At 52.0% G+C, this 26913-nt stretch overlaps 1 protein-coding gene across 3 annotated transcripts in view; it reads left to right on the top strand.

Annotated features, from left to right (window-relative positions):
- Positions 1–26913, top strand: part of ROBO3 (roundabout guidance receptor 3) — a 471759-nt gene that overhangs the window by 78758 nt on the left and 366088 nt on the right. Inside the window, exon 1 of one of the 3 annotated variants that reach the window (XM_075328152.1) lies at positions 26259–26382. The exons of the other annotated variants lie outside the window; for them this stretch is intronic. Within the exon in view, the coding sequence (XP_075184267.1) occupies positions 26373–26382 (10 nt within the window). The 5' untranslated portion in view covers positions 26259–26372. Of the gene's footprint in view, positions 1–26258; positions 26383–26913 lie in introns of those variants that run through there. 3 annotated transcript variants of the gene reach the window in all.

The following is a 26913-nucleotide window of genomic DNA, read 5'->3' as shown; positions in this document are numbered from 1 at the left end:
AACTCAATAAAGCCCCATCTGATCAGCAATGTGCACTCACACCTTTATATAGCCTAATAGTGCCCCCTGCTGGTCAGGATGGGGATTGTGTGTCATTACTGGAGTAATGTTGGTTCTGGCCTCAGGTGACGTTATGTCCCTGTACACACTGCCACAAACACTGAGGATTTCCCTGGTACATCGGCTGGAGGCCTGTGGTGCAGAGCCTGTCTGTGGAGCTACATGATGTGTGCTGCCCACTCCCTGCACCATGAGGAGCGGCGGCTTTGGGCAGGAGGTGAGGATGGCGCTGTGTAGTTTTTCAGGCGGTGGCTTTGGGCAGGAGGTGAGGATGGCGCTGTGTAGTTTTTCAGGCGGTGGTTTTGGGTAGGAGGTGAGGATGGCGCTGTGTAGTTTTTCAGGCAGTGGTTTTGGGTAGGAGGTGAGAATAGTGCTGTGTAGTTTTTCAGGCGGTGGCTTTGGGCAGGAGGTGAGGATGGCGCTGTGTTGTTTTTCAGGCGGTGGTTTTGGGTAGGAGGTGAGGATGGCGCTGTGTAGTTTTTCAGGCGGTGGTTTTGGGTAGGAGGTGAGGATGGCGCTGTGTAGTTTTTCAGGCAGTGGTTTTGGGTAGGAGGTGAGGATGGCGCTGTGTAGTTTTTCAGGCAGTGGTTTTGGGTAGGAGGTGAGGATGGCGCTGTGTAGTTTTTCAGGCGGTGGTTTTGGGTAGGAGGTGAGGATGGCGCTGTGTAGTTTTTCAGGCAGTGGTTTTGGGTAGGAGGTGAGAATGGTGCTGTGTAGTTTTTCAGGCGGTGGTTTTGGGTAGGAGGTGAGGATGGCGCTGTGTAGTTTTTCAGGCAGTGGTTTTGGGTAGGAGGTGAGGATGGCGCTGTGTAGTTTTTCAGGCGGTGGCTTTGGGCAGGAGGTGAGGATGGCGCTGTGTAGTTTTTCAGGCGGTGGTTTTGGGTAGGAGGTGAGGATGGCGCTGTGTAGTTTTTCAGGCAGTGGTTTTGGGTAGGAGGTGAGAATGGTGCTGTGTAGTTTTTCAGGCGGTGGCTTTGGGCAGGAGGTGAGGATGGCGCTGTGTTGTTTTTCAGGCGGTGGTTTTGGGTAGGAGGTGAGGATGGCGCTGTGTAGTTTTTCAGGCAGTGGTTTTGGGTAGGAGGTGAGGATGGCGCTGTGTAGTTTTTCAGGCGGTGGCTTTGGGCAGGAGGTGAGGATTGCGCTGTGTAGTTTTTCAGGCAGCAGGTTTGGGCAGAAGGTGAGGATGGCGCTGTGTAGTTTTTCAGGCAGCAGGTTTGGGCAGGAGGTGAGGATGGCACTGTATGGTTTTTCAGGCAGCAGGTTTGGGCAGGAGGTGAGGATGGCACTGTATGGTTTTTCAGGCAGCAGGTTTGGGCAGGAGGTGAGGATGGCGCTGTATAGTTTTTCAGGCAGCAGGTTTGGGCAGGAGGTGAGGATGGCACTGTATGGTTTTTCAGGCAGCAGGTTTGGGCAGAAGGTGAGGATGGCGCTGTATAGTTTTTCAGGCAGCAGGTTTGGGCAGGAGGTGAGGATGGCGCTGTATAGTTTTTCAGGCAGTGGCTTTGGGCATCAGGTGAGGATGGTGCTGTATAGTTTTTCAGGCAGCAGGTTTGGGCAGGAGGTGAGGATGGCACTGTATCGTTCTTCAGGCGGCGGCTTTGGGCAGGAGGTGAGGATGGCGCTGTATGGTTTTTCAGGCAGCAGGTTTGGGCAGGAGGTGAGGATGGCGCTGTGTAGTTTTTCAGGCGGTGGCTTTGGGTAGGAGGTGAGGATGGCGCTGTATAGTTTTTCAGGCAGCAGGTTTGGGCAGGAGGTGAGGATGGCGCTGTATAGTTTTTCAGGCGGCGGCTTTGGGCAGGAGGTGAGGATGGCGCTGTGTAGTTTTTCAGGCGGTGGCTTTGGGTAGGAGGTGAGGATGGCGCTGTATAGTTTTTCAGGCAGCAGGTTTGGGCAGGAGGTGAGGATGGCGCTGTATAGTTTTTCAGGCAGCAGGTTTGGGCAGGAGGTGAGGATGGCGCTGTATAGTTTTTCAGGCAGCAGGTTTGGGCAGGAGATGAGGATGGCACTGTATCGTTCTTCAGGCAGCGGCTTTGGGCAGGAGGTGAGGATGGCGCTGTATGGTTTTTGAGGCAGCGGCTTTGGGCAGGAGATGAGGATGGCGCTGTATAGTTTTTCAGGCAGCAGGTTTGGGCAGGAGGTGAGGATGGCGCTGTATCGTTTTTGAGGCAGCGGCTTTGGGCAGGAGATGAGGATGGCGCTGTATAGTTTTTCAGGCAGCAGGTTTGGGCAGGAGGTGAGGATGGCGCTGTATCGTTTTTGAGGCAGTGGCTTTGGGCAGGAGGTGAGGATGGCGCTGTATCGTTTTTGAGGCAGTGGCTTTGGGCAGGAGGTGAGGATGGCGCTGCATAGTTTTTCAGGCAGCAGGTTTGGGTAGGAGGTAAGGATGGCGCTGTATAGTTTTTCAGGCAGCGGTTTTGGGCACCAGGTGAGGATGGCGCTGTGTAGTTTTTCAGGTGGTGGCTTTGGGCAGGAGGTGAGGATGGCGCTGTGTAGTTTTTCAGGCGGTGGCTTTGGGCAGGAGGTGAGGATGGCGCTGTGTAGTTTTTCAGGCAGTGGCTTTGGGCAGGAGGTGAGGATGGCGCTGTGTAGTTTTTCAGGCAGTGGCTTTGGGTAGGAGGTGAGGATGGCGCTGTGTAGTTTTTCAGGCGGTGGCTTTGGGCACCAGGTGAGGATGGCGCTGTGTAGTTTTTCAGGCGGTGGCTTTGGGCAGGAGGTGAGGATGGCGCTGTGTAGTTTTTCAGGCAGTGGCTTTGGGCAGGAGGTGAGGATGGCGCTGTGTAGTTTTTCAGGCAGCAGGTTTGGGTAGGAGGTAAGGATGGCGCTGTATAGTTTTTCAGGCAGCGGTTTTGGGCACCAGGTGAGGATGGCGCTGTGTAGTTTTTCAGGTGGTGGCTTTGGGCAGGAGGTGAGGATGGCGCTGTGTAGTTTTTCAGGCAGTGGCTTTGGGCAGGAGGTGAGGATGGCGCTGTGTAGTTTTTCAGGCGGTGGCTTTGGGCAGGAGGTGAGGATGGCGCTGTGTAGTTTTTCAGGCGGTGGCTTTGGGCAGGAGGTGAGGATGGCGCTGTGTAGTTTTTCAGGCGGTGGCTTTGGGCAGGAGGTGAGGATGGCGCTGTGTAGTTTTTCAGGCGGTGGCTTTGGGCAGGAGGTGAGGATGGCGCTGTGTAGTTTTTCAGGCGGTGGCTTTGGGCAGGAGGTGAGGATGGCGCTGTGTAGTTTTTCAGGCAGTGGCTTTGGGCAGGAGGTGAGGATGGCGCTGTGTAGTTTTTCAGGCGGTGGCTTTGGGCATCAGGTGAGGATGGCGCTGTATCGTTCTTCAGGCAGCAGGTTTGGGCACCAGGTAAGGATGGCGCTGTGTAGTTTTTCAGGCGGTGGTTTTGGGCACCAGGTGAGGATGGCGCTGTATAGTTTTTCAGGCGGTGGCTTTGGGCAGGAGGTGAGGATGGCGCTGTGTAGTTTTTCAGGCAGCAGGTTTGGGCAGGAGGTGAGGATGGCGCTGCATAGTTTTTCAGGCAGCAGGTTTGGGTAGGAGGTAAGGATGGCACTGTATAGTTTTTCAGGCAGCGGTTTTGGGCACCAGGTGAGGATGGCGCTGTGTAGTTTTTCAGGTGGTGGCTTTGGGCAGGAGGTGAGGATGGCGCTGTATTGTTTTTCAGGCGATGGCTTTGGGATCGAGGTGAGGAGGGCGCTGTGTAGTTTTTCAGGTGGTGGCTTTGGGCAGGAGGTGAGGATGGCGCTGTGTTGTTTTTTAGGTGGTGGCTTTGGGCAGGACGTGAGGATGGCGCTGTGTAGTTTTTCAGGCGGTGGCTTTGGGCATCAGGTGAGGATGGCGCTGTATCGTTCTTCAGGCAGCAGGTTTGGGCACCAGGTAAGGATGGCGCTGTGTAGTTTTTCAGGCGGTGGTTTTGGGCACCAGGTGAGGATGGCGCTGTATAGTTTTTCAGGCGGTGGTTTTGGTAGGAGGTAAGGATGGCGCTGTGTAGTTTTTCAGGCGGTGGCTTTGTGCACCAGGTGAGGATGGCGCTGTATAGTTTTTCAGGTGGTGGCTTTGGGCAGGAGGTGAGGATGGCGCTGTATCGTTTTTCAGGCGGTGGTTTTGGGTAGGAGGTAAGGATGGCGCTGTGTAGTTTTTCAGGCGGTGGCTTTGGGCATCAGGTGAGGATGGCGCTGTGTAGTTTTTCAGGCGGTGGCTTTGGGCACCAGGTGAGGATGGCGCTGCATAGTTTTTCAGGCAGCGGTTTTGGGTAGGAGGTGAGGATGGCGCTGTGTAGTTTTTCAGGCGGTGGCTTTGGGCACCAGGTGAGGATGGCGCTGTATCGTTTTTCAGGTGCACAGGTTCTATGTGGACCCTGAAGAAGCTTCTAAGTGACCCAGCAGCTCCCCTTTTTCTGTGGTCTCTGCTTTTTTTTTATTTATTTACTGTATGTTCATAATTTTTTTCTAATTTCAGGTTGAAATATCGAGGGTTCAGAACCAATTAATGACATTAAAGAGAGTCTGCCAGCAAGGTTCTGCTATTTCATCTGAGAGCAGCATAATGTAGGGGCAGAGAGCCTGATTCCCACAGATGTGTTGCTCATTGTGCTGCAGTTTCAGTACAATCAGTGTTTTATCAGCAGGAGATTATCTCAATGCAGACTAGTTCGGCTAATCTGTAACTCCACCCCCACCACTAATTGGCAGCTTCATGTGTACATTTTAAGTAGGCTGCCAATCAGTGGTGTGGGCGGGGTTATACATAGCTCAGCATTCTGAGCACTGCTACATCTACATCTGAGAAAACAGGGATTCTTTCCAGACTGCAGCGAGCAGCCCAGTACGGGACACATCGCTGGTATCAGGGTCGCTACATTATGCTGCTCTCAGATTGCATAGCAATGATGATCCATTAACACATCCTGTGATGCTGAATATACACAGTGCACAGAGCTGGAGCAGCGCTGCCCCGTATACTGCCCGGTGGCCGCTCTGTGTCACTGCAATACAAGCTGAGCTGCAGTACTGAGAATGGCCACTAGAGGGTGTATGTAGCGCTCTGGATACTGTGCGAGCTGCTGACCGCAGGCCGGGTGTCACATTCATCATTGTGGATGAGGCGGATATTTATCCATCAGGCTAGGAGCAGAGAGCACGGAGTCTTCACATTATGGCTCAATACTATCATTTCTGCCACGTCCTCTCTGTATGGCGCCCCCTGCTGGGGACGTATCATCTACAGATCCGGTCGTTCTGTGTATATGTAGTAAGGTAATCTGCAGTCCCATGTAAATACAGATGTGCTCGGCTCTGTACCCTGTACATACAGACTAGCAGTAATGGACTCCTCTGCGTCCTTCCTGTACATTTATATAACATTTCTTTACTCTTCATTTTAACCCTCCAGGTCCCAGAGTCCGGGGACGGTCTCCCTGTGATTGTTAATGGCTTCATTAAATCCTGTGTTTACAGCTGCGAGCGGCTGCGGATCTGAGATTAGTTTAGTGAGATGTAAAGTTACTGAGCGGAGCAGTAATTACGTTACCAGCGATCGATGCTCATTCCGAAGACGAGCCGATCAATCGTCTCATTGTGACTGCCGAGAAGTTTGTGTTCTCCGTATATCGAGTTTATATCGACGGCATTTGTGATGCGGCGGCTCCAGACTTTACATTGTTCTCTTTTCTCGTCAGTAGTGTGAGGTCGGGGATAACGGTGCCAGCGGTGTCCTCATCAGACTGCGGCTACGTTCACACCAGCGTGCACGGCTAGCAGCGAGTGATGTGAGTGTGCCGGGGCACGGGGGCGATATTCAAACCAGTGTGTATGGCGAGCAGCGAGCGATGTGAGTGTGGCAGGGCACAGGGGCGATATTCACACCAGTGTGTACGGCGAGCAGCGAGCGATGTGAGTGTGCCGGGGCACGGGGGCGATATTCACACCAGCGTGCACGGCTAGCAGCGAGTGATGTGAGTGTGCCGGGGCACGGGGGCGATATTCAAACCAGTGTGTATGGTGAGCAGCGAGCGATGTGAGTGTGGCAGGGCACAGGGGGATATTCACACCAGCGTGCACGGCTAGCAGCGAGTGATGTGAGTGTGCCGGGGCACGGGGGCGATATTCAAACCAGTGTGTATGGCGAGCAGCGAGCGATGTGAGTGTGGCAGGGCACAGGGGGATATTCACACCAGTGTGCACGGCGAGCAGCGAGCGATGTGAGTGTGCCGAGGCACGGGGGCGATACTCACACCAGTGTGCACGGCGAGCAGCGAGCGATGTGAGTGTGCCGGGGCACGGGGGCGATATTCAAACCAGTGTGTATGGCGAGCAGCGAGCGATGTGAGTGTGGCAGGGCACAGGGGGATATTCACACCAGTGTGTACGGCGAGCAGCGAGCGATGTGAGTGTGCCGAGGCACGGGGGCGATATTCACACCAGTGTGCACGGCGAGCAGCGAGCGATGTGAGTGTGCCGGGGCACGGGGGCGATATTCAAACCAGTGTGTATGGCGAGCAGCGAGCGATGTGAGTGTGGCAGGGCACAGGGGCGATATTCACACCAGCGTGCACGGCGGGCAGCGAGCGATGTGAGTGTGCCGGGGGGCAGGGGCGATATTCAAACCAGTGTGCACGGCGAGCAGCGAGCGATGTGAGTGTGCCGGGGCACAGGGGGATATTCACACCAGCGTGCACGGCGAGCAGCGAGTGATGTGAGTGTGCCGGGGGGCAGGGGCGATATTCAAACCAGTGTGTACGGCGAGCAGCGAGCGATGTGAGTGTGCCGGGGGGCAGGGGCGATATTCACACCAGTGTGCACGGCGGGCAGCGAGCGATTGTGAGTGTGCCGGGGCACGGGGGCGATATTCAAACCAGTGTGTACGGCGAGCAGCGAGCGATGTGAGTGTGCCGGGGGGCAGGGGCGATATTCACACCAGCGTGCACGGTGAGCAGCGAGCGATGTGAGTGTGCCGGGGCACGGGGGGATAGTCACACCAGCGTGCATGGCGAGCAGCGAGCGATGTGAGTGTGCCGGGGCGCAGGGGCGATATTCACACCAGCGTGCACGGCGGGCAGCGAGCGATGTGAGTGTGCCGGGGCACGGGGGCGATATTCAAACCAGTGTGCACGGCGAGCAGCGAGCGATGTGAGTGTGCCGGGGCACGGGGGCGATATTCAAACCAGTGTGCACGGCGAGCAGCGAGCGATGTGAGTGTGCCGGGGCACGGGGGGATATGCACACCAGCGTGCACGGCGGGCAGCGAGCGATGTGAGTGTGCCGGGGCACGGGGGCGATATTCAAACCAGTGTGCACGGCGAGCAGCGAGCGATGTGAGTGTGCCGGGGCACGGGGGGATATTCACACCAGCGTGCACGGCTAGCAGCGAGCGATGTGAGTGTGGCGGGGCACGGGGGCGATATTCACACCAGTGTGCATGGCGAGCAGCGAGCGATGTGAGTGTGCCGGGGCATGGGGGCGATATTCACACCAGCGTTCACGGCAGACAGCGAGCGATGTGAGTGTGGTGGGGCAAGGGGGCGATATTCACACCAGCGTGCACGGCAGACAGCGAGTGATGTGAGTGTGCCGGGGCACGGGGGGATAGTCACAGCAGCCGCACTTATCCTGTCCACTGAGCAGACTAGATGGAAGGAAAGGCTTCCGCTCCTGCACCCGTTCACGAGGTCTATGTGCACAAATTAATGTAAGGCTATGTTCACACGTTGTGTTTTATAACAGGGTTTAACAGGGTTTTTCATGGATTTTTGTTTGCAAATGAAAAGTTATTTACAGTCCCAGCAACACCTGGAAGATCTCGTAAATCTCCGGAACACAATTGCTTTTTTTTTTCCTGAGTGAATTGGAAATTGCAGCTTTTTTAAGTCTGCAGCGCGTCACAGAAAGTGCAAAAATGCAACCGTGTGGGGGTTTTTTTCTGCTTTTTTGGAGAATGAAACTAACTTTATTAAACATGTACAATAGACAAATGATGCGCATAATCTTCACTAAAAAGACAGCAAAAAAAATGCAGCATGAACGCAGCAAAAAAACCACAGCAAAAACACAGGAAAACCTTTGTTATGTAAGCAGCAGTTTCTTTACGGCCAAGAAAGCAGGATTTACTGCAGAAAAAAAGTGGCGATCAGTGTGTGAACACAGCCAAAGCCACCTAGTGGAAGGAGGCAGTCGTCACAGCAGCACAGAGTATTTTTTGGACAGGGGTTATTGTGACCCGTGCCCTCACATGATGATGAGCAGACCATACATTTGGTATCTGTACGTGTTCTCGCCGCGTCCTGCGCTCCTATTCGCCCACTTTTTATTGCTTCCAGCGGCCTCTGATTTACTAAAGCCTTTGTCTCCCTCCGTCTGAGCACAGAGCGGGATCAATATCTATTTCAACTAGTGTAATAAGAAATGCCCAAAATCTCTGTCCCCGTGCCGAGCGGCAGCCGCTGTGTGACCCGGCCTTTAACGAGACGCCGGCTGTTCCGTGGTATGGCCACGCTCCGGCCTGACCCAGATTAGATGCCCTTTACCGGGCAGAACAATACACTTCTCTGGGCTTTGTGGGCTGCGGAGAGGAAAACCTCCGTTACTTTGTATCACTTTGATCGAGATCTCGCCGCTCCAGTGACCTTTTTGGGAACCTTTTCTTTGCAGCCTCAACTGCGGGAAATATTGATTGGCTTTTTGTTCCATTCTTTTATCAGCCACCAGTTTACCCTTTCACTGCCAGGACGGTGCAGCTTCTCCAGCCAACATAGAGAATAAATAATCAGCTGCTTCTATTGGCATGTAACGAAATTAATATCTAAGAAGTGCGGCACAATCCAGGCAGGTGAAGGCGACCCGAGGAGTCTTCCCGGTCACTAGGATAAATGTGAACGTATACTCTATGATGATTGACAGGTTTATAGCAGAGACAGAAATACCTCGGGGCAGTATTATAGTATTTATATTCTTGTACATAGGAGCAGTATTATAGTAGTTATATTCTTGTATATAGGAGCAGTATTATAGTAGTTATATTCCTGTACATAGGGGCAGTATTATAGTAGTTATTCTTGTACATAGGGGCAGTATTATAGTATTTATATTCTTGTACATAGGAGCAGTATTATAGTAGTTATATTCTTGTATATAGGAGCAGTATTATAGTAGTTATATTCTTGTACATAGGGGGCAGTATTATAGTAGTTATTCTTGTACATAGGGGACAGTATTATAGTAGTTAGGGGCAGTATTATAGTAGTTATTCTTGTACATAGGGGGCAGTATTATAGTAGTTATTCTTGTACATAGGGGCAGTATTATAGTAGTTATATTCTTGTACATAGGGGCAGTATTATAGTAGTTATATTCTTGTACATAGGGGGCAGTATTATAGTAGTTATTCTTGTACATAGGGGCAGTATTATAGTAGTTATATTCTTGTACATAGGGGCAGTATTATAGTAGTTATATTCTTGTACATAGGGGCAGTATTATAGTAGTTATATTCTTGTACATAGGGGCAGTATTATAGTAGTTATATTCTTGTACATAAGGGCGGTATTATAGTAATTATATTCTTGTACATAGGTGGCAGTATTATAGTAGTTATATTCTTGTACATAGGAGCAGTATTATAGTAGTTATATTCTTGTGTATAGGGGCGGTATTATAGTAGTTATATTCTTGTACATAGGGGCAGTATTATAGTAGTTATATTCTTGTACATAGGGGCAGTATTATAGTAGTTATATTCTTGTACATAGGGGCAGTATTATAGTAGTTATATTCTTGTACATAGGGGCAGTATTATAGTAGTTATATTCTTGTACATAAGGGCGGTATTATAGTAATTATATTCTTGTACATAGGTGGCAGTATTATAGTAGTTATATTCTTGTACATAGGAGCAGTATTATAGTAGTTATATTCTTGTGTATAGGGGCGGTATTATAGTAGTTATATTCTTGTACATAGGGGGCAGTATTATAGTAGTTATATTCTTGTACATAGGGGCAGTATTATAGTAGTTATATTCTTGTACATAGGAGCAGTATTATAGTAGTTATATTCTTGTACATAGGGACAGTATTATAGTAGTTATATTGTTGTACATATGGGCAGTATTATAGTAGTTATATTCTTGTACATAGGGGCAGTATTATAGTAGTTATATTCTTGTACATAAGGGCGGTATTATAGTAATTATATTCTTGTACATAGGTGGCAGTATTATAGTAGTTATATTCTTGTACATAGGAGCAGTATTATAGTAGTTATATTTTTGTACATAGGGGCAGTATTATAGTAGTTATATTCTTGTACATAGGGGGCAGTATTATAGTAGTTATATTCTTGTACATAGGGGCAGTATTATAGTAGTTATATTCTTGTACATAGGGGCAGTATTATAGTAGTTATATTCTTGTATATAGGGGCAGTATTATAGTAGTTATATTCTTCTACATGTGTTGTCTTTTTTTTTTCTCACACCCATACTTGAATTAGCGAGTCTCTGCCATTTTTTGTGACCATACACAGATGCTGTGATTTCTTTTTGTTGAGGCCTAAAACAGCGAAGTAAAAACATGCAGATCTGTGCATAACATCGGGGCGGGTTCAGTGCGGATTGCACTCGACATAGTTATACCCAAATGTGAGGGAACTCTTATGGAGATTGTAGCATTTTGTTTTTCTTTGTGTGTTTTTTTTTTTTGCTTAAACTTTAAAATAGAATTCACTGTATAGTCATGGTTAAAAGTGTTGCCACCACTGAAATTGTTGCAGAAAATAAAGTATTTCTCCTAGAAAATTATTTCATTTACACACGTTTTGTTATACACACATTTATTTCCTTTGTGTGTATTGGAACTACACAAAAAAACCCTAGAAAATAAGGCAAATTGGATGTAATTTCATACAAAATTCCAAAAATGGGTGGGCTGGACAAAATTGTTGGCACCTTTCCAATATTGTGGTTAAACAACTTTGATGCCAGCATGTGATGCTCATTAAGACTCACCTGTGGGAAGTAACAGGTGTGGGCAATATGGAAATCACACCTGAAACCAGATAAAAAGTGGAGAATTTGACCCCATCTTTGCATTATGTGTCTGTGTGCCACTCTAAGCATAGAGAACAGAGATAGGAGAATAGAACTATCTGAGGAGTTGAGAACCAAAAATATCAACAATTTCAAGGTTACAAGTCCATCTCCAGAGATCTTGATATTCTTTTGTCCATGGTGCACAGCATAATGAAGACATTTACACCCCAGGGCACTGTAGCTAATCTTCCTGAACGTGGACGGCAGAGATAAACTGATGAAAGGTTGTAATGTAGGATAGTCCGGATGGTGGATAGCCCCAGTCAAGATCCAGAGAAATTCCAGCTGTTCTGCAGGTCAGGGGGCATCAGTGTCAGCACGAACTATCCGTCCACTTGTGAATGACATGACACGCTATGGAGGAGACCCAGGAGAACCCCACTGCTGACACTGAGACAGAAAAAAAGGCAAAATGTATGAGAGTAACCAAAATCCTTCTAGCAAAGCGTCTTGTGGACAGATGACACCAGGATAGACTCTTTTGATGAATCGCATCATTCTACTGTTTATCTAAAATGGAATGAGGTCCACAAAGTAAAGAGTACAGCACCTTCAGTCAGATATGGTGGAGGTCAGAGATGTTGTGCTGCCTCTGGCACTGGGGGTCTTCACTGTGTGTAAGGAACCATGAAATCTGAAGATACGAAAGGATTATGGATGGCAATGTAGATCCCAGTGTCAGAAAGCCGGGTATAGTCCTAGGTCAGGGGTCTTCCAGAAGGACAGTGACCCCCAACACTTCAAGAAGCCCCAGAAATGGATGGAAACAACGTGCTGGAGAGTTCTGAAGAGGCCGCAAGAAGTCCAGATCTAAACTCCATTGACTCCTGGGGAGAGATCTGAAAATTGGGGAGACAGGAGTTGAGGGAAGAGGAGAGGAGAGGAGACGCCTTCTGATATGAGAGACCTGGAGACGTTTATAAAGAAGAGTCTGAGACTCCAGGTGAGAGGAGGAAGAAGCTGTGGACGGGAGCAGGAGGCGACTGATGGACGGGATTTATTCCAGAGGACACAACCAAATATTAAGGTGAGTTGGACAACAATTGTGTCTGGACCATTTTTGGAGTTTTGTGTGAAATTCTGTGCAATTTGTTTGTTTTTGTTTTGTTTTTTTGTTTCAATACACACAAAGGGAATAATCATGTGTGACAAGACCTGTAATTGCAATAATTATCTGGGAGAAATACTTCATTTTCTGGAACAATTTCAAGGGTGCCAACACTTTTTCGGTCAGGACTGTATTTACAGATCTGTAATCGGTGTCATTTGCGTTTGTGACTGCTCCCCTCGGGTCATCGCGTTATTCCGGCTGCACGGCGACATTTACTCTTCACTTAGCGCCTCGTGATTGAAATAACATGATACTCTGTGAGTGAGAGAACGCGGCGCTTGTTTACTGATCGGAGCGTCTCAGCCGCTGATTGCGGGATTGTCATTGAAATGAGCTGCAGCAATCAGCCGGGGATGGAGGGCTCTTGTGATCGGCCCTCGCTGGCGGGCGGAGGGGCCGGGCGGATCGGCCGCTGACTAAGGAGCAAGCTATAGTGAGTCAGTAAATGTATGGTAATGACCTCCCCTCCCCCAGACCACCACAATGTACACACCCGCTGATTACTGTATGGTTACATTGGCCCCTGAATGTCACCCCACATTTCCAGGTGACCCCCCATGATAATCCCTGTAATGCAGCTGTTCCTGATCTCACATCCCCCAATCTCGTACCCCGTGCACATTACAGATGTGTAAATCTACGGATCCCGCACATTAAATGGCTCTGACACCTTTCTAGGTTCAGTGTCGCCCCCTGACTTATAATGGGGTCTTTTATTTTCTGTGAAGGGGTCTGTCTAGGACATGAGGCTTTGAAAAAGCTTCAATAAAAGTATTGTAAAGGTTTCTGGGTGGATTCTGTCTGGTGAGGAGCGGCGCTCGGATTTACCCCAATGGGGCTCTATTACCCCCAAACAAACCTGCAACAGCAAATCCCTGCGAAAAATCCCAAAGTTGGAAGTTTAGTTTCTTGGGCTTTTGGCCCAGGCTTGTCGCCAGCACGCTGCCTCCTGGTGGCGGTCGTGGTCCAGCCTCATCTCTTATAATAAGGATAGTCCATAGGCTACAGGCAGCGGTGGGGCCCTTCTGTTATTTGTCAGGTCCTGTAATCGCACGGTTGTGATTTGTGTCCATTGTGATTGATGCGGTGAACGCTGTCCGGGGCTCTTGACTTCAGGGTATGGATTTCCTAGCGCTGCTGCCAGGAGGATGTATGTCTCACTAATTAAGCTGTAAGAGTCCATTAGATAGATATACACGGAGCAGTAATGAGAGCCATGCCCCCCGGAGATCTGCAGGAGGTGAGTGGCGGCCATCTGTCCTCTGCGGCAGCCCCCGCTCTGCATCCAGCACTATAGGAAGATGTGCAGAATGTAAAGACCCTCTGAGAATGTACAGCGGTGCGTCACCTCGGGCGGTGCGTCACATCGGGCAGTGCATCACATCAAGCGGTGCGTCACATCAGACGGTGTGTCACATCGGGCGGTGCGTCACATCGGGCGGTGCGTCACATCGGGTGGTGCGTCACATCGGGGGGTGCGTTACATCGGGGGGTGCGTCACATCGGGTGGTGCGTCACATCGGGTGGTGCGTCACATCGGGGGGTGCGTCACATCGGGGGGTGCGTCACATCGGGGGGTGCGTCACATCGGGCGGTGCGTCACATCGGGCGGTGCGTCACATCCAGCGGTGCAATGACTGGCATCGTAAGAACCGCCATCACTCAGAAAAAATCCCTGCATGTCCTACAGGGCGAAACACTGCAGCTGCCCAGAAATAGGAGCACCGTACTCCTTGTGTCTGGTGATTATCGGCTGTCCAGGATTTACATATTGGTAATAGCTCATCTGTATCAGATCATTGCACCCCGACCGATCAGCTGAAGCACTGGCTGTGCCAGACGTACCGTACCCCACAGCTTTGTATACAGCTCCTATTATAGCTGGCTAAGCTGCAGTACCGGACAATGGCCAGCAACCAAAAATGGCGCTGTGCTGAACGCGACGTACCCTGATGACAAACCGCGAAGTATCTGATGTTGGTAACCTATCATACGATGTTCTGTGCACTGGTCATATCAGTCCTGGACGACCCCCTTCACGAGGGGCTGAGCTGCAGTACCAGAGGACGGTCACTACCCAAAGTGTGGCGCTGTGCTGCCCGCTCTGTACCCTGATGACATTCGGCCACGTGTCAGACTGCCATGTATCTGATACTGGTAACCTATCATACTATGTCCTGTGGATGGGTCATATCAATCCTGAGCTCGCATTCTGACCAGGCTATAATCTGTGCTAATCTCATACAGTCCTCATACACAGCCTTATATGAGGGGAGGTGTAATAATAAGAGATACATATAGGCTTTTGGGATGTTGTCACCCCATAGCCTCTTGTGCAGCTTGATGCCCCTTATATAACTGGCCATAGTGAATAATCGGGCTAGTTAAAATCACATCCTCCCCCAGTAAACCCCTGTGCAGGTGGAGAACCCCAGGTTGGGGGTCCTCAGAACCCCCGGGCTGTTGGTCCTCAGAACACCCGGGCTGTTGGTCATCAGAACCCCCGGGCTGTTGGTCCTCAGAACCCCCGGGCTGTTGGTCATCAGGACCCCCGGGCTGTTAGTCATCAGAACCCCCGGGCTGTTGGTCCTCAGAGCCCCCGGGCTGTTGGTCCTCAGAACCCCCGGGCTGTTGGTCATCAGAACCCCCGGGCTGTTGGTCATCAGAACCCCCGGGCTGTTGGTCATCAGAGCCCCCGGGCTGTTGGTCCTCAGAACCCCCGGGCTGTTGGTCCTCAGAACCCCCGGGCTGTTGGTCCTCAGAACCCCCGGGCTGTTGGTCCTCAGAACCCCCGGGCTGTTGGTCCTCAGTGCCCTCGGGCTGGTGGTCCTCAGAGCCCCCGGGCTGTTGGTCCTCAGAGCCCCCGGGCTGGTGGTCCTCAGAGCCCCCGGGCTGTTGGTCCTCAGTGCCCTCGGGCTGTTGGTCCTCAGTGCCCTCGGGCTGTTGGTCCTCAGAGCCCCCGGGCTGTTGGTCCTCAGAGCCCCCGGGCTGGTGGTCCTCAGAACCCCTGGGCTGTTGGTCTTCAGTGCCCTCGGGCTGTTGGTCCTCAGAGCCCCCGGGCTGTTGGTCCTCAGAGCCCCCGGGCTGGTGGTCCTCAGTGCCCTCGGGCTATTGGTCCTCAGTGCCCTCGGGCTGTTGGTCCTCAGTGCCCTCGGGCTGTTGGTCCTCAGTGCCCTCGGGCTGTTGGTCCTCAGAACCCCCGGGCTGTTGATCCTCAGAACCCCCGGGCTGTTGGTCCTCAGAGCCCCCGGGCTGTTGGTCCTCAGAGCCCACGGGCTGGTGGTCCTCAGAACCCCCGGGCTGGTGGTCCTCCGGCTCTGACAGTCGTTACGCCGCTGTACAGTCACAGATAATGCTCTCTGCACCCTTATTATCAGGAGATGCAGCTTTATCTCTTGAGTTTTCCCCAGATGGCACTCACCTTGTGCTTTATTAGGAGTGGCAGCATCGCCTGCCGCAGAGCAATCATTAGCATCTCCTATTTATTAGTCTGGATTAGGGGCTGCCACGTCTGAAGTCACAAATGAGAAGAGTCAGCCGAGGAGTCCGGGGACCCTTCCAGGAGGCGCGGAGCCGTCTCTCCGTCTTCATCATCTCTGGAGACACCTGTCACACTCCTTATCCTGCGCACAAGTCTGTCATCCGGGGCCGCTGTGAGAATGGACAGAGCGCCCCCTGAGGCCGGGTCACACATTGCAGCAGTCTGAAAGGACGTCACTATTTCCCACAATTGCCGAAGTGTTAATCAAAATGGTCTGAGCTTCAATTTCCTAAAGATTGGGACAGAAAAAAAAGCAATGAGTAATGAAAACCGTGGCTGACGGCCTGCCGATGAATACGACACACCGCGGCCCTTGGGAGTGGGCTGAGCAGTGCGCCATTGGCACAGTGTGGCGGTAATTATGTCCTCCATTGTAACTCTCTGAAGTACATTGTGATTGGGAGGGTCCCACTGCCGGACCCCCAATCCTGAGAACAGGTGGTCCTGCGTGTGCTTATGGGACTTCCCGAGGTAGGTGACCTCTGTATAGATCGATCAGCCTCCTCACGCAATTGTAACAAACACTCAGCTGTTACAGATTTCTATTCACTGACAGCAAGTAACAATGGTGAGGACTCGAATCCCACATTGTATAAATAAGTCCCAGAACTCATTACAGAGGGAATAAGGTTTATACACCTCACACCGGAGACTGTCAGGACGGAGGCAGTGTGCGCGCATACATAAAGCCTATTTCCATCATTCATGTGCCGCCGGCCCCGGGATGATGTGCGCTTACTGTGTGATTTATTCCGGGCAGCTGCTGCTCACAGCGCACAGGTAGGAAATTTCCATTTCTGCGAATGATAATGAAAACTTATAATTTCCTATAAAAACTGCAGATGTGAAGGGCAGAGCGGGAATCAGAAGCGACAGCTGGAGAATCCGGCCGGGAAGAATAGATTGTAACATGACGAGAGGAATGAATTCTCACGCACAGACCAGGAGACGCGGACAACCAGGCTGATCGCATGCACGAGGCACATCATGGATGAATATCTCGCTATTCCCGCAGTATCCGGAGGAGTCCGGGCACAAGTGGCATCTGCGGAGGAGTCCGGGGGCAAGTGGCATCTGCAGAGAAGTCTGGGCACAAGTGGCCGCTGCTTAGGAGTCTGGGCGCAAGTGGCCGCTGCTTAGGAGTCTGGGCGCAAGTGGCTGCTGCATAGGAGTCCGGGCGCAAGTGGCTGCTGCGGGGGAGTCCGGGCACAAGTGGACGCTGCAGGGGAGTCCGGGCGCAAGTGGCTGCTGTGGGGTAGTCTGGGCGCAAGTGGCCACTCCAAAGGAGTCTGGACGCAAGTGGCCGCTGCGGAGGAGTCCAAGCGCAAGTGGCCGCTGCGGAGGAGTCCTTGGGCAAGTGGCCGCTGTGGAGGAGTCCAAGCGCAAGTGGCCGCTGCGGGCGACTCTGGGCCCAAGTGGCCGCTGCGGAGGCGTCTAAGCGCAAGTGGCCGCTGCGGAGGAGTCCGGGGGCAAGTGGCCGCTGCGGAGGAGTCCGGGGGCAAGTGGCCGCTGCGGAGGAGTCCGGGGGCAAGTGGCCGCTGTGGAGGAGTCTGGGGGCAAGTGGCCGCTGAGGGCAAGTCCGGGTGCAAGATGCCGCTGCGGGGGAGTCCGGGCGCAAGTGGCCGCTGCGGGGGAGTCCAGGCGCAAATGGCCACTGCGGCGAAGTCCGGGCGCAAGTGGCCGCTGCTTAGGAGTCTGGGCGCAAGTGTCCGCTGCTTAGGAGTCTGGGCGCAAGTGGCTGTTGCTGGGGAGTCTGGGCGCAAGTGGCTGTTGCTGGGGAGTCCGGGCGCAAGTGGCTGTTGCTGGGGAGTCCGGGCGCAAGTGGCTGCTGCTGGGGAGTCCGGGCACAAGTGGACGCTGCAGGGGAGTCCGGGCACAAGTGGCTGCTGTGGGGTAGTCTGGGCGCAAGTGGCCACTCCAAAGGAGTCTGGGCGCAAGTGGCCGCTGCAGAGGAGTCTGGGGGCAAGTGGCCGCTGCGGAGGAGTCCAAGCGCAAGTGGCCGCTGCGGAGGAGTCCTTGGGCAAGTGGCTGCTGTGGAGGAGTCCAAGCGCAAGTGGCCGCTGCGGGTGAGTCTGGGCCCAAGTGGCCGCTGCGGAGGCGTCTAAGCGCAAGTGGCCACTGCGGGTGAGTCTGGGCGCAAGTGGCCGCTGCGGAGGAGTCCGGGGGCAAGTGGCCGCTGTGGAGGAGTCTGGGGGCAAGTGGCCGCTGAGGGCAAGTCCGGGTGCAAGATGCCGCTGCGGAGGAGTCCGGGCGCAAGTGGCCGCTGCGGGGGAGTCCGGGCGCAAGTGGCCGCTGCGGGGGAGTCCAGGCGCAAATGGCCGCTGCGGAGAAGTCCGGGCGCAAGTGGCCGCTCCAAAGGAGTCTGGGCGCAAGTGGCTGCCCCAAAGGAGTCTGGGCGCAAGTGGCTGCTCCAAAGGAGTCTGGGCGCAAGTGGCCACTGCGGAGGAGTCCGGGCGCAAGTGGCCGCTGCGGAGGAGTCCGGGCGCAAGTGGCCGCTGCGGAGGAGTCCGGGGGCAAGTGGCCGCTCCAAAGGAGTCTGGGTGCAAGTGGCTGCTCCAAACGAGTCTGGGCGCAAGTGGCCATTTCGGAGGAGTCCGGGCGCAAGTGGCCGCTGCGGAGGAGTCCGGGGGCAAGTGGCCGCTGCGGAGGAGTCCGGGGGCAAGTAGCCGCTGCGGAGGAGTCCGGGGGCAAGTGGCTGCTGCGGAGGAGTCCGGGGGCAAGTGGCCGCTGCGGAGGAGTCCGGGGGCAAGTGGCCGCTGTGGAGGAGTCCGGGAGCAAGTGGCTGCTGTGGAGGAGTCCGGGAGCAAGTGGCTGCTGTGGAGGAGTCCGGGGGCAAGTGGCTGCTGTGGAGGAGTCTGGGGGCAAGTGGCCGCTGAGGAGGAGTCCGGGAGCAAGTGGCCGCTGTGGAGGAGTCTGGGGGCAAGTGGCCGCTGAGGAGGAGTCTGGGGGCAAGTGGCCGCTGTGGAGGAGTCTGGGGGCAAGTGGCCGCTGAGGAGGAGTCCGGGAGCAAGTGGCCGCTGTGGAGGAGTCTGGGGGCAAGTGGCCGCTGAGGAGGAGTCTGGGGGCAAGTGGCCGCTGTGGAGGAGTCTGGGGGCAAGTGGCCGCTGTGGAGGAGTCTGGGGGCAAGTGGCCGCTGTGGAGGAGTCCGGGGGCAAGTGGCCGCTGTGGAGGAGTCCAGGAGCAAGTGGCTGCTGTGGAGGAGTCCAGGAGCAAGTGGCTGCTGTGGAGGAGTCCGGGAGCAAGTGGCTGCTGTGGAGGAGTCCGGGAGCAAGTGGCTGCTGTGGAGGAGTCCGGGGGCAAGTGGCTGCTGTGGTACATATTGGGTCACATGGGTTAAAATATCCCTATTGGAGATCTGCTCAATCCCTGATATGCTCTGACCCTGCTGCTGCTGTGTACCTCTCCTGACCTCCCACTATTACCCAACCAGAGTCAAACCGGAGTCAAACTGTCCCACCATATTGTGCCTAGATGAAGCCAGAAAATAACAGGCTCTATAAAGCAGCAGTGTACCACAGGCGCAAAAGAAGCGGCCCGCCCAGCCGCTCGCCAGGCGTGAACCCCAGGGCTCTGTGCACACCTGCTGTTTTTCAGCTGGTTTTTCTTTTCTTCCCTTTTTGGCAGTAAAAACTCTCCTTGTAAAAAGCTGCGATTTGCTGCAGTTTAAATAAGTTTTATTCACAAACACAACACCAAAACCTGCTTTCTATGAGTGGAAAAAACGCTGCAAGAATTGACGCTGCAGATCTAAAAAACGCTGCAGAGCTCAAATTCAAGCAGGGAAAATAAATCCGCGTGTGCAGCCGTAGGGTAGGCCCACATGTGGCGGATCTCGTTCACTAGTTGGCGATTTTTATGCAGATTTTACCCCTGATACATTGTATACAGTGGAGTCTGTGGTGCAACAGAAATCAGTGCGAGCACGGGAAGCCTGTGCAGAATGTGGCCGAGGTTTGTAGAGACCCTTCCGCAGATTTTACCTGGGTAAATCCACTGACATACACGGGGACTCACACGAAGGCTGGGAAAACACCAATATAAAAAAACAACTTTCAGCCAAAAACTCAGACAGTTTTCTTCTCACTTTCCATCTGTATAAAATCCATTTTTTTCAGCAGCAGCTATTAATAATTTACACTGCCGCTTACAGTTTCCTCTAATACAGAATTGCAATGCATCCATAAAATGTGAATGCGGCACTGTGGCTCCGTAAGGCATACAATTATTTCTGCGCAACCATAGACTTGAGTGGGTGCGTCTCATCCGATTTACCAAGGAAACTAATGCGTTCTGCTTTTTATGTCACATGTAGATTCAGTCCATGAAAGAAATCGCTCCCTGCCCCATCAAATATCATTGGTCTGAGTAAGGGTCGTTTTTTTCACAGGGAGCACTCGAACCAAAAATATACAGTACTAATCTGAATGAGCATTTAAAGGGAATCCGTCACCACGTTTTTGCCACCTAATCTGAGAGCAGCATAATGTAGGGGTAGAGACCCTGATTCCAGCGATGTGTCACTTACTGAGCTGCTTAGTGTAGTATTGATAAAATCACTGTTTAATCAGCAGGAGATTATCATTACAGGACTACTTGGCATGCTGCAGGTAATCCAGCATATTCATGAGCTCTATAAATAAATAATAATAATGAGCTCTGTATAACTGCTAGATCTGCAGCAGAGAAAACAGGTTTTTTATCACAATGACAGCAAACAGCTCAGTATTTGACACATCACTAGAATCAGGATCTCTGTCTCTACATTATGCTGCTCTCAGATGGAGCAAAATCCTAGTGGCAGATTCCTTTTAAAGTCAAAGCACGTGGTGTTTATTTGCTAAAAATTTTGTTGCAGAAATCTCCGAACCTCCTATTCATCAGGAGCAGCCCCATGTAGTAAGGGGGATTGATTTTCATTTGCAAAAATTTCTGCAATAAAAATCTGCAGCACAAAATGTAGCCTTACAATCTGCAACCGCTGCGACTGGTGAGGGCACATCCCACATAAAACCTTACATGAAGACATAGCGTAGCGACCCATGTGTGACTGCAGAGACAGGGATAGTATGGCTGATGAAGCACAGTAATAAAAGGGGCGGTATGTGAGATATTCTGCAGGAGAGTAATAAAAGGGGCTGTATGTGAGATATTCTGCAAGAGAGTAATAAAAGGGGCAGTATGTGAGATATTCTGCAGGAGAGTAATGAAAGGGGCTGTATGTGAGATATTCTACAAGAGAGTAATAAAAGGGGCAGTATGTGAGATATTCTGCAGGAGAGTAATGAAAGGGGCTGTATGTGAGATATTCTGCAGGAGAGTAATGAAAGGGGCTGTATGTGAGATATTCTGCAGGAGAGTAATGAAAGGGGCTGTATGAGAGATATTCTGCAGGAGAGTAATAAAATGGGCTGTATGAGAGATATTCTGCAGGAGAGTAATAAAAGGGGCTGTATGAGAGATATTATTATTATTATTTATTATTATAGCGCCATTTATTCCATGGCGCTTTACAAGTGAAAGAGGGTATACGTACAACAATCATTAACAGTACAAGACAGACTGGTACAGGAGGAGAGAGGACCCTGCCCGCGAGGGCTCACAGTCTACAGGAGGAGAGAGGACCCTGCCAGCGAGGGCTCACAGTCTACAGGAGGAGAGAGGACCCTGCCAGCGAGGGCTCACAGTCTACAGGAGGAGAGAGGACCCTGCCAGCGAGGGCTCACAGTCTACAGGAGGAGAGAGGACGCTGCCCGCGAGGGCTCACAGTCTACAGGAGGAGAGAGGACCCTGCCCATGAGGACTCACAGTCTACAGGAGGAGAGAGGACCCTGCCAGCGAGGGCTCACAGTCTACAGGAGGAGAGAGGACCCTGCCAGCGAGGGCTCACAGTCTACAGGAGGAGAGAGGACCCTGCCAGCGAGGGCTCACAGTCTACAGGAGGAGAGAGGACCCTGCCAGCGAGGGCTCACAGTCTACAGGAGGAGAGAGGACCCTGCCAGCGAGGGCTCACAGTCTACAGGAGGAGAGAGGACCCTGCCAGCGAGGGCTCACAGTCTACAGGAGGAGAGAGGACCCTGCCAGCGAGGGCTCACAGTCTACAGGAGGAGAGAGGACCCTGCCCATGAGGACTCACAGTCTACAGGAGGAGAGAGGACCCTGCCAGCGAGGGCTCACAGTCTACAGGAGGAGAGAGGACCCTGCCCGCGAGGGCTCCCAGTCTACAGGAGGAGAGAGGACCCTGCCCATGAGGACTCACAGTCTACAGGAGGAGAGAGGACCCTGCCCGCGAGGGCTCACAGTCTACAGGAGGAGAGAGGACCCTGCCAGCGAGGGCTCACAGTCTACAGGAGGAGAGAGGACCCTGCCAGCGAGGGCTCACAGTCTACAGGAGGAGAGAGGACCCTGCCCGCGAGGGCTCACAGTCTACAGGAGGAGAGAGGACCCTGCCCGCGAGGGCTCACAGTCTACAGGAGGAGAGAGGACCCTGCCCGCGAGGGCTCACAGTCTACAGGAGGAGAGAGGACCCTGCCCGCGAGGGCTCACAGTCTACAGGAGGAGAGAGGACCCTGCCCACGAGGGTTCACAGTCTACAGGAGGAGAGGGGACCCTGCCCGCGAGGGCTCACAGTCTACAGGAGGAGAGGGGACCCTGCCCACGAGGGCTCACAGTCTACAGGAGGAGAGAGGACCCTGCCAGCGAGGGCTCACAGTCTACAGGAGGAGAGAGGACCCTGCCAGCGAGGGCTCACAGTCTACAGGAGGAGAGAGGACCCTGCCCGCGAGGGCTCACAGTCTACAGGGAATGGGTGATGGTACAATAGGTGAGGACAGAGCTGGTTGTGCAGTGGTCAGATATTCTGCAGGAGAGTAATACAAGGGGCTGTATGTGAGATATTCTGCAGGAGAGTAATAAGATGGGCTGTATGAGAGATATTCTGCAGGAGAGTAATAAAAGGGGCTGTATGTGAGATATTCTGCAGGAGAGTAATAAAATGGGCTGTATGAAAGATATTCTGCAGGAGAGTAATAAAAGGGGCTATATGTGAGATATTCTGCAGGAGAGTAATAAAAGGGGCTGTATGAGAGATATTCTGCAGGAGAGTAATAAAATGGGCTGTATGAAAGATATTCTGCAGGAGAGTAATAAAAGGGGCTGTATGTGAGATATTCTGCAGGAGAGTAATAAAATGGGCTGTATGTGAGATATTCTGCAGGAGAGTAATAAAATGGGCTGTATGTGAGATATTCTGCGGGAGAGTAATAAAAGGGGCTGTATGTGAGATATTCTGCAGGAGAGTAATAAAAGGGGCTGTATGTGAGATATTCTGCGGGAGAGTAATAAAATGGGCTGTATGTGAGATATTCTGCAGGAGAGTAGTAAAAGGGGCTGTATGTGAGATATTCTGCAGGAGAGTAGTAAAAGGGGCTGTGTGTGAGATATTCTGCAGCACAAAAGATCTGACACAATTTAAGCCAATTCTGATCAATGTGGGTGTAGTGTGCAGGGCTAGAGGGTCCCGGCCACCTGAGCCTGCGGGCTCAGAGTCCTCTCTGACATCATCAGGTGAAGTCGCTGAGTCCTCTCTGACATCATCACGTGGAGTCGCTGAGTCTTCTCTGACATCATCAGGTGAAGTCGCTGAGTCCTCTCTGACATCATCACGTGAAGTCGCTGAGTCTTCTCTGACATAATCAGGTGAAGTCGCTGAGTCCTCTCTGACATCATCACGTGAAGTCGCTGAGTCCTCTCTGACATCATCAGGTGAAGTCGCTGAGTCCTCTGTGACATCATCACATGAAGACCTTTCCCTTCACACATTACAGTACATGGAAAGTTAAGCCCAGAGCTTGTGTGAATAAACGTTATTAGTTCAGCATGTGAAGTCGCTGAGTCTTCTCTGACATCACGTGAAGTCGCTGAGTCCTCTCTGACATCATCAGGTGAAGTCGCTGAGTCCTCTCTGACATCATCAGGTGAAGTCGCTGAGTCCTCTCTGACATCATCACGTGAAGTCGCTGAGTCTTCTGTGACATAATTAGGTGAAGTCGCTGAGTCCTCTGTGACATCATAACGTGAAGACCTTTCTCTTCACACATTACAGTACATGGAAAGTTAAGCCCAAGGCTTGTGTGAATAAACGTTATTAGTTCAGCATGTGAAGTCGCTGAGTCTTCTATGACATCATCAGGTGAAGTCGCTGAGTCTTCTCTGACATCATCAGGTGAAGTCGCTGAGTCCTCTCTGACATAATCACGTGAAGTCGCTGAGTCCTCTCTGACATCATCACGTGAAGTCGCTGAGTCCTCTCTGACATCATCACGTGAAGTCGCTGAGTCCTCTCTGACATCATCAGGTGAAGTCGCTGAGTCCTCTCTGACATCATCAGGTGAAGTCGCTGAGTCCTCTCTGACATCATCAGGTGAAGTCGCTGAGTCCTCTGTGACATCATCAGGTGAAGTCGCTGAGTCCTCTCTGACATCATCAGGTGAAGTCGCTGAGTCCTCTCTGACATCATCACGTGAAGTCGCTGAGTCCTCTCTGACATCATCAGGTGAAGTCGCTGAGTCCTCTCTGACATCATCAGGTGAAGTCGCTGAGTCCTCTCTGACATCATCAGGTGAAGTCGCTGAGTCCTCTGTGACATCAGCACGTGAAGTCGCTGAGTCCTCTGTGACATCAGCACGTGAAGTCGCTGAGTCCTCTGTGACATCAGCACGTGAAGTCGCTGAGTCATCTCTGACATCATCACGTGAAGTCGCTGAGTCCTCTCTGACATCATCACGTGAAGTCGCTGAGTCCTCTCTGACATCATCACGTGAAGTCGCTGATCTTCTCTGACATCATCACGTGAAGTCGCTGAGTCCTCTCTGACATCATCAGGTGAAGTCGCTGAGTCCTCTCTGACATCATCACGTGAAGTCGCTGAGTCCTCTCTGACATCATCACGTGAAGTCGCTGAGTCTTCTCTGACATCATCATGTGGAGTCGCTGAGTCCTCTCTGACATCATCACGTGAAGTCGCTGAGTCTTCTCTGACATCATCACGTGAAGTCGCTGATCTTCTCTGACATCATCACGTGAAGTCGCTGAGTCTTCTCTGACCTCATCACGTGAAGTCGCTGAGTCCTCTGTGACATCATCAGGTGAAGTCGCTGAGTCCTCTGTGACATCATCAGGTGAAGTCGCTGAGTCCTCTGTGACATCATTAGGTGAAGTCGCTGAGTCCTCTCTGACATCATCAGGTGAAGTTGCTGAGTCCACTGTGACATCATCAGGTGAAGTCGCTGAGTCCTCTGTGACATCATCACGTGAAGTCGCTGAGTCCTCTCTGACATCATCAGGTGAAGTTGCTGAGTCCTCTCTGACATCATCAGGTGAAGTTGCTGAGTCCTATCTGACATCATCACGTGAAGTCGCTGAGTCCTCTGTGACATCATCAGGTGAAGTTGCTGAGTCCTCTGTGATATCATCAGGTGAAGTCGCTGAGTCCTCTGTGACATCATCAGGTGAAGTCGCTGAGTCCTCTCTGACATCATCAGGTAAAGTTGCTGAGTCCTCTCTGACATCATCACGTGAAGTCGCTGAGTCCTCTGTGACATCATCAGGTGAAGTTGCTGAGTCCTCTGTGACATCATCAGGTGAAGTTGCTGAGTCCTATCTGACATCATCACATGAAGTCGCTGAGTCCTCTATGACATCATCAGGTGAAGTCGCTGAGTCCTCTATTACATCATCAGGTGAAGTCGCTGAGTCCTCTATGACATCATCAGGTGAAGTCGCTGAGTCCTCTCTGACATCATCACATGAAGTCCTTTCTCTTCACACATTACAGTACATGGAAAGTTAAGCCCAGAGCTTGTGTGAATAAACGTCATTAGTTCAGCGTTGTCCTTTCACGCCCCCATGTTTTCCAGTTTCGGGGGCCGGTTGTGAGATGTCAGCGCTCTCATTTGCTGGTCAGCGATATACCCCTATAATTAGAGCTGTTGTTGGCGTTTGGCCATTACCGATGCCGCTGATCTCGGTCTTTTCACCCTCCATGAATGCGCGGAGCGAAGATAAACACTGACACATAAGGATCCGTTTCACGCCGTATTATGTATGCAGTCATTAGCGCTCCTGCATGTATATTACCCGTCCCTGCTCATTATTCCTCTCATTAATATGGGAAGGCCGGAGTAATTCTTCTCCATGCAGTCACTTTGGCTGAAGACGGGCTCCCAAGGGCCCCGAGCCGAGTTCTAACTTCTCATTTCCTAGTCAAGATCGGTGAAGGATTAACGAGAAGTGGACTGAAAATATCCGTAAATGTTAAGTTCTCAGGCTGCATATCAATCAGGCCGGGGGCTTACGGCGTGTGACAGAGAATAATAAACAGATCCACGCAAGTCCCCGCATGTGGGGGTCCGAAGCTGCAGCACCGCACCGCGACTCCAGGCATCATTCCTGCAGATTTCATACAGGCTCTATCAGTCATCACAAATACTGACAAGTGACAAGAATAACATGGACTATCTGATGACCCTGGATCCTGTCCAAGGAGAAGGCGAGAGACCATCAGCAAGTGGCCATCAGTTATTGTAGGAAAAATGGGCAAAGGTGAGGATCTGTGCGACTGACGAAGCCAAATTGTGATGTGTAGATGGCAGGTCTTGTGGCGTGTCCCCAGTATACGGAGGGTCTTGTGGGGTATCACCAGTATACGGAGGGTCTTGTGTGGTGTCCCCAGTATACGGAGGGTCTTGTGGCGTGTCCCCAGTATACAGAGGGTCTTGTGGGGTGTCCCCAATATATGAAGGGTCTTGTGGGGTGTCCCCAGTATATGAAGGGTCTTGTGGAGTGTCCTGAGTATATGGAGGGTCTTGTGGGGTGTTCCCGGTGTATGGAGGGTCTTGTGGAGTGTCCCGAGTATACAGAGGGTCCTGTGGCGTGTCCCCAGTATACGGAGGGTCCTGTGGCATGTCCCCAGTATACGGAGGGTCCTGTGGGGTGTTCCCAGTTTATGGAGGGTCTTGTGGCGTGTCTCCAGTATACGGAGGGTCTTGTGATTTGTCCCCAGTATACAGAGGGTCTTGTGGGGTGTCCCCAGTATACAGAGGGTCTTGTGGGGTGTCCCCAGTATATGGAGGG

This window comes from Anomaloglossus baeobatrachus, chromosome 11, assembly GCF_048569485.1.
Source record: "Anomaloglossus baeobatrachus isolate aAnoBae1 chromosome 11, aAnoBae1.hap1, whole genome shotgun sequence".
NCBI lineage: Eukaryota > Metazoa > Chordata > Amphibia > Anura > Aromobatidae > Anomaloglossus > Anomaloglossus baeobatrachus.
The sequence above is the reverse complement of the archived record's forward strand: the minus strand, read 5'-3'. Positions and strand labels throughout refer to the sequence as shown.